The sequence below is a fragment of the Merops nubicus genome, unplaced genomic scaffold (assembly GCF_000691845.1).
Source record: "Merops nubicus isolate BGI_N331 unplaced genomic scaffold, ASM69184v1 scaffold26121, whole genome shotgun sequence".
NCBI lineage: Eukaryota > Metazoa > Chordata > Aves > Coraciiformes > Meropidae > Merops > Merops nubicus.
Genome location: NW_008590642.1, coordinates 40729 through 48867, shown reverse-complemented (window position 1 = coordinate 48867; position 8139 = coordinate 40729). Strand labels below are relative to the sequence as shown.

At 36.0% G+C, this 8139-nt stretch overlaps 1 protein-coding gene across 1 annotated transcript; it reads right to left on the bottom strand.

The window, feature by feature from the left end:
• Positions 1-6578: 6578 nt before the first annotated feature.
• On the bottom strand, positions 6579-7847 carry RASSF9 (Ras association (RalGDS/AF-6) domain family (N-terminal) member 9). The gene has a single exon (XM_008950032.1). The coding sequence runs from the start codon at positions 7836-7838 to the stop codon at positions 6579-6581; it is 1260 nt and encodes a 419-aa protein (XP_008948280.1). The 5' UTR covers positions 7839-7847.
• Between the last annotated feature and the right edge of the window lie 292 nt (positions 7848-8139).

Below are 8139 nucleotides of genomic sequence, written 5' to 3'. Positions count from 1 at the left end.
CTGAAGGACTCACAAGGTTGGGAATCGCACTCAGAAATAAAAACTAAGGCTGATCTAAAGCAAAAGAGGAATGAACATAAAATAAAAGACCACGACATTCGATGCTGGAAGAAATTCTAAACAAAATCTTATCTAACCACTGAATAACTGAAAGAAGTTCAGATGAGAACATAAAAGAAGTTGCATGAAGATGCAAATACATAAGACTAGCAATTATTTAGGTAGAGTATGGAGATGAGTCAAATCAGAATTGGGAAAAATGGTCAAATAAGCCTTACATTCACACAGTCTGTGGTAACCTGCAAAAGAACGTTTTTAGAATACTGCATATTTTCTGTCATTATAGTGTAATACAAAAGGATTCTGTGCTACTTCTAGGTCATGAATTACAAAAACTCTCTAAATCAAAAGGTCCCTCTCTGTATCTAGGAAAAACTCCGATTACATATAGAAAGAAATTAGCAGCTACTTCTTCATGCAAATAATTATCTCTTTCCTCTTGTAATCTGTAACAGAGTTGCTGATGTAGTATTCTCAGGAATGCACTGGTCAAGTGCTCAGATACTTCTGTCTCTTGTATACTCCCCTAATGTTTTGCATTGTGGAACAGACCTTTTTTTTTTTTAATCACATGAAGTAACTGCATGACTTTCTTCACAGTTAATATTATATGATCTATCCAACCTCTATACTTCATAGGATTAAACTGAACTTCCAGCTGACAGTGACCTTCTTGTACCAGCGAGGCTTTTTACTTTATCTTAACTGGATCCTTGCAAGATGATCCCTGTGTTGTTCTTAAATGAAGTTTTTTCTTTTTCACCAGAAAGAACTATTATTTCCTGAAAAATGGATGTCAATGAACAGATTGAATATCACAAGTTAAGTTTTCAAACATTCAGGTGAATTAATATCTCAGCCAACAGGCTAGTCAAGCAAAATACACATATAGTCATTGCATAAGAAAAAACTTGCATTTACATGCACTAAGACTACATTTCCCATCCTTATGTGGAATTCAGCTGACAAAACTATCATAGTCAACAGTTCTTATTGTAAATATTTTTGAAAATGGTATGATCATTTAGTTTTTTAATTAGGCATTGATGCAAACCCCCCCAAATTCCAGATGAATAAGATAGAAAACTGACATGAATTCTAGTCAGAAGCTATAGGTTCTTATCTGGGAATTAAGATCAGTTTCCTGAATTAAACCTGAAGGCTTGTAAAAATTTTTTAACAGCTTCTGTTGAAATTATTGACTGGATTCCAGTTGGACCTGATCTGTTGAAGATGCAAAGCAGCCACAAATTTTATTCTAGGAAATCAGCCTGTAATCATCTGTCTGAAAAACTATGTTTGATGTAAGGCATATTAACAAAAAGTTCAAATCTGTTAAGTATTAGAAAGAAGATCTTGATATCTGTATTTCATATACCAGCAGCTGTCTCTTTGAAAGAAAACAATTTCAGTCAGGCACAGTGTTATCTGAGCAAAGACTATGAGATTTTGACATAGTACAATATAATCTGAGTTGCTTGCTAAATTACAAAACCAACGAAGTTTGGAGTGAGAACATTACATCTTATAAAACACTTAATCACAAAGGTAATAGACTATTAAAAAAACCCTCCATACTGATTTAAAAATATTTCAGGGGAAAAAAAAAAAAACAAACTGTTGTAATGTATGGATAAAATGACTATAATATGGACAGTGGAAATTCAGTCATATTTGTCTTGAGTATGTTTATGTCAGATGGAGCCCTGAGCAAGCAGCAATTTATTTTTAAGTTATAACATGCCAAGTCTTTTGAATGTTGTAGTAAAATACTCAGACGGATAAACACCACAGCTCTAGGAAAAGAAAAATATTATTTCTGTAATCATTATGAGCATGCTACTGTTGGAAGAAAGCAGTCATTCATGTTCAGGATAACTGAACTAATGAGACAGGAAAAGACAATCTAAGGTAGGTTTAGGAAAAAAAAGCCCTTTGGATTAGAGACTTCTGTTCTTAAGTGCATATTCCACTTGTACTGTTAATGAAAATATTTGTTGTTACCAAAGATATTTTATTATAAAGCCAGTGTTTCATAAGCTGGAAATGGAAAATTATAAGTGATTGTTGATATCTTTTTTTTTTTTTTTTTAACAGAATGAAAAGTCACAAGAAGACAAAAAAATTTGGCAAGGAATGCTCGCATATTATTAAAGAAAATATAACATGTATCACTCTGGTGGGTTGACCCTAGCTGGATGCCAGGTGCCCACCAAAGCCACTCTTATCACTCATCCTCCTCAGTTGGACAGGGGAGAGAAAATATAAGGACGGAAAATCTTATGGGTTGAAGTAAGAACAAGGAGACATTGCTCATCAATTACCATCATGGAAAAAACAGACTTAACTTGGGGAAATTATCTTAATTTATTACCAAACAATTCAGAGTAGGATAATGAGAAATAAAACCAAATCTTAAAACACTTTTCCCCCAGCCCTCTCTGCTTCACAGGTTCCACTTCACTCTCTATTTTCTCTATCTCCTCTCCCTGAGTGGTGCAGGGGGATGAGGAATAGAGGTTGTATTCTGTTCATTATATGTTTCTGCTGCTCCTTCCTCCTCAAGGGGAAGAACTGCTCACATTCTTCCCCTGTTCTGGCATGGGATCCCTCACATGGGAGAGAGTTCTCCACGAAATTCTCTGTGAGTTCTTATCACAGTCTGTAGTTCCTCATGAACTGCTCTAGTGTGGGTCCCTTCCACAGCGTGCAGTCCTTCATGAGCAGACTGCTCCAGTGTATGTCCCTCACACGGTCAGAAGTCCTGTCAGCAAACCTGCTGCAGCACAGCAGCCTTTCTCCATAGGTCCACAGGCCCTGCCAGTAGTCTGCTCCATCACACATTTCCCACGGGAGCACAGCCTCCTTTGGGCACCCACCTGCTTTGGTGTGGGGCCCTCTATGGTGCGCAGGTGGCTATCTGCTCCACCATGGAGCATGCTCCAAAAGCTGCAAGCTGGAGTTCTCATCTGTGTGAATTTCAAACTGTCAGTATCTTATAATTGAATACCGTGTTTTAGCAATATGTATGGATATGTGGAGTACAAGACTGTGACTAAGACAATCCCCAAATGCACAGTCTGAGGACAAATACATAACCTGTAAATCTGAAGTGCTAAAAATTCTTGGGGATTGCTGAGTTTTGTGGAGGGAAAAAAAAAAAAAAGTAATAATTTTGTAATTACATGGTAATTTTAAAGAATATATATGGATGGTAAATACTGTAAATTTATATATAACCAAATTATAATTATATTTTATATTTGAAAGAGTCATCAAGGAACTGAAGCAGGTAATTAAATTGACTCATCTACTTCATGAAATTTGTAAATGTTCATAATAAAGTCATGCAGGAACATGAAAATGGGGTATACACTGCATTCCCTGGGAGTTATATTGGTTATAAATATATACGTAAAACTATTTAAGCACACAGGATCCAAAGAACTTTGTATTAAGCAAGTCCATTCATTTCAGTACTGTTATCCCAGGATAACAGGGGGAGGAGTTGCTCTTTTCACTGAAGATATCTGCCTAGGTTCATACCAAGGACCAACTTATCCTGCCCCAAACCAGACATGACACAGGCAGAGTCTGGCACCCACTCACCACATATTCATTTTACTCTGAGGCAGTAACTTTCTATCAAAACCGCCTTGCACAGAAGAATGTAATGGACTGAATTGCCTTTCAATTCATTTTGACATTTCACATTTCCGCTCCCTGGGTAGAATTCTCCCTCTGAAGCATGACTTTTTTGATCTTCTTCTTTGTCAGGAAGTATAACATAGAACATGGAAAAAATTATAAAATAAATGAAAATGTGAAGATTGAAAGGGAACTGGCTCAAGAGAATAACAGGAAATGAACCAAAGTGTTTGACTGTGCATTTCCTTAAGGGAATTTAAGAAAATAAAAAGTAATTAAAAAAAAATCGTAGATAGTGGAAACAAAGGAAGAATGGTTAAGGAAGGAGCATAAAGGTTCATACAGTATAATTTTAACATCCTAAAATAAGGTCAAACAAATATATGAAAACAGTAGAGGGAGAAAAACAGCAAAGAGAACACAGTCTTTAATCATTTTGTACATTAAATTCTGATAGAAACAAGTTTGTCTGAGATAGCAAAGTATAAGCTTCGAATACAAACTTCAAAACACTGGAGTTTTTAATATTATTTTATTTTTTAAGAAATATTCTCTCCCAACCTATTTTTCCTATTTTCTTCTTAAAACAGAGTAATACTCTGAAGATGTACATGTTGCAGGGGATGTACAATCAACTATGTAGTATGGATAAAGATCAGTCCTGAGAACCAGTACAAGTTTCTATAGGTGAAATAAAACTGACAAAGTGTCAGTGGAAATTAGTTCCCCCACAGGTCTTCTACTAGCCTGCACAGCTGTGAATATTATTCTGTGTGAAATCTTTATCCCCTAAGTGTTTATACAAAAAAAAAATGACACATTAGGAATAACTGCTAGCTAAATTCACAAGAACTCATAGAATACATTAACCTACTCTCAACATTCAGAGCTCTGTGATTACTACTTGCCAAAGTGCTACTACAGCGTTCAAAAGATGTTGAGTTGCGTTAATAAATTATTAGAGAGATAAGATATTTGATACATATTTCTTTTTCCATCAGGAGCTGGAGAGTCTAAATCTTACATTATTATTGAAGTATTCAAATAACACTGTATGACAAAAACACAACAGAAAATATATTAAAGCAACTATCAGACACTCCTGCAACAGAAACTATTTATAATATCCAGGATTTTAAAAAAAAAACTTTTAAAAAGAACAGAACAAAACAAAACAAACAACAAACAAAACACAAAAATTGCATTTTTAGAAAAGGTTTTATGTTTTGTTTTGTGTTGTTTTCTCTATATTAAATATGTGCTAAACAGCAGTCTTAGCACTTTGGTCATTTCAGAAAACAGATGATTGGCAGACATTTAAGAAAAGAAAAATACATAAAGGGAAAAAGTGTACACGAAAGTACCTTCCATTTATACCTTCCAGGTACTGTCTGTTCATTTACTTTGTAGGCTTTTAATTCCAGGATCAGTTTGAATTTTGCTAGAGCTAAAGCTGCTTAGAAACAGTCACTATTTTTCCATCCAACTCATTTAATCGAAAGTGTTAAACAGACTGATCTGCAAAATATAAACATGGCAACCCAGAAATTACTCAGGTAGTCTCTGTTAGCAGAGCCTCTACCTCAGGGTTAGAAATCTTGTTTAGTAACCGAGGATGTGCAGCAGTGTGCTGGAGGATATGTGATCAACTACTACATCCAAAACAAAATCGTTTGACTTAATCACACAGTTATAAAATTCTCATGTTCTGCATTTTTTTTTTTATTTTTTTTTCCTCCTGGGGCCAAACATTTAGTTAGCTATATAAAATTCATCAGTTTAGCTGTATCCCAAAGTCCTCACCAAGGAAGCAGGGTTTACAGGTCCGTATTCCTGCTCCAAAACAGCATGAGATGGGATTTGAGATCCTACCTGCTATGTGAAAATGCTAACTACCTGGCTATTGGGAAACAGTGTCTAGTCAGAGCCAAAAATGTCTGGTTCCTGCCTGTCCCTTCTGTTATGTTTTATTTGGTAGTCATGATCTGAGGAGGTCTAAAGACAGTGGATCTGACTGGTGAGATAGGCAGGAGAGAGCCTAGCTGAAAATGCCCCCGGGGTTAGGCGTGAGCTTTGGATTTGAATGTCTCGCAAGCAGGATTTAAGCAGTTCTGACATGCCCGCTGGCAGGAACTGTGTGGATTTAAGCATCACTGGGGCAACTTCAGGGTAACAGAAGTTAAGTAGGGTTTTTAAGGATTTTAGAAGCAGCTAAACACTGCTGAAAGAGAATAAAAAAAACTATGTGTGTATGATAATTTTTTAAATGGAACTTAGGTGTCTTTGAAAACATCCTGAAAACTCAAAACTAAATTTAAATACACAGTATAAATGCAATTGCATATTCTTTGTCCTACAATATCATAAAAAGTATTTTTAACAGATTATATGCTCAATTATACATTCTTTTACAGCAACTTCCTGGCAGGGAAACCCCAGCTAAATAAAGCTAGTGTAACAGAGCAGAAAATCAAGCTCTCTGTCTAGTTTAGTCTAATCTCTAATTCATGTTCCTAAATAGAGAGATGAGGAAGTAGAATCAAAGATTAGAAGATATCAGATCTCCAGACATTTGATCTGAGTCAGTCAGAGTGCTCCTATTTCAATGAGTACTGATATTACAAGGTTCAGTCTGTCTTGATCTAGCAAAGTCAACAACCTTATACCAGTTAGCAGTTAACCCATGAGACAGCCCATGCATTTAAGCACAAGTATATTATTAAGCACATAAATAGATGTTATTTAATTTGCTAAAGTGGTGCCACAGTTTTAACATCATGAAGGGCTGAACTCTCAAGACGTCAAGGTTTAATAATTTTTACAAATATCCTCCAAAATACAACTTTTTATAAATACGTGATTGTTTTCAACTATGTTGACAACAGTACCATGTCCCCTGAAGTTATTTCAGAGTCCTGGCTGTGTGTAGAGCTGATTCCAGTGTCAGAGTCTGTATCATTTATGTCTAGATTAGTCACTCTATGAACAAAGTCAGGAACTGCGCTGCTGTTACTGGAGATGCTACTGCCTTTGGATGGCTCTTCATTTGATGGAAGCCTAGTTTCAGGGTTGTCTTTAACATGCAGTAAATTAAATTCTTCTGTAAGAAGTTCATATTCTTTTTCTTTCTTTTGAAGCAGTGAGTCCCTGTATGTAAGTTCTTTCTGAATGCAGTTCAGGTATGAGTTGATTCTCAGACCATCTTTCATACTTTTTTCCAATTCATATTTTATGGTTTCCAAATTTGAGTTTTCCAGTTCAGCATTAGCAGCTCCTTCTGTGTGAACATCATCTCCATTATTTTCTGTGCATATACCATGTACCTCTCTTTCAATTTCAGCACAGAGCTTCTCTATTAATTCTTTGTGATGTTTCAGTCTTTCTTCAACCTGTAAAATTCCCTCACTTTTGCTCACATAATCATGCAGCTCTTTTTGATCACCTGGCCTACTCCCCCGCTGTTCAGCCTCATTTGGACTGATCATTAAATAAGAATCCTGCACATAATTTTCTCCATCATTGGCCACACGATCTAGATGGAATTTAGCTTCGCATTTTTCAATTTCCAGATCTAGTTCCTTCATTCTAAGGACTTGTTGGTGAATAGTATGATCTTGAGAAATGATCAGATGAATCAGTGTCTCCATACTATCTCTCTCTTGCTGAACACTATCCTGTTTAAGCTTGGCCAATTTCCGGAAGGTCTTCCTCACAATTTTCTTTTGCTTGTCTATTGGCAACATCTTCATGTAATTTGCTGGACTGAGCTCCCACTGTTTTTCTACATTTTGTACTACCTTAGCTTCAGCTGTTTTCCACAATGGAAATGAGAGGAAAGCATCTGACTTTACCAACACAAAATGCAAATTAGACTGCTCTTCCCCCCAGGCCTTCCAAAGTCTGAGAATCTTTGTCAAGGGAGGAAGTACTCGCTCAGAGCCTCTCCATTTTTCTACAATGCAGTAATCACTAGGTTTTCCAAAAAGGACCTTTTTATCTCCAAATGTTGCCTGATGTTCCTCAAGCAGTGCTTGAATCACTTCTGCACAAGTTGTACGTTTTGTCAGGCCACATACAATCTTCTCTTCCTGGCAAACCCAAACTACAATCTCTCTTTCATTTGAAGCCATGTCTTTGTTGGGAGACCTGGAAAACAAGAAGATACCAAATATAAATTACACATCAATGTCACGGACCGTATGAATAATAACTGTAATTCTGATATCACTACCACCTTGAAAAATTCCCTTATTATTGTACAAGACAATATACTTGTTTAAATTACATTAAGAAATTTATTTGCATTAAGTAACAGAAAAACACGCCCATTTCAGCTACGGCTTTAATATTATTTCACGTCCAGCTGAATAGGAATCAAGTTTTGTACACACAACAAATGTGTATTAACAATAAGTGATAAAGTTTGGCAAT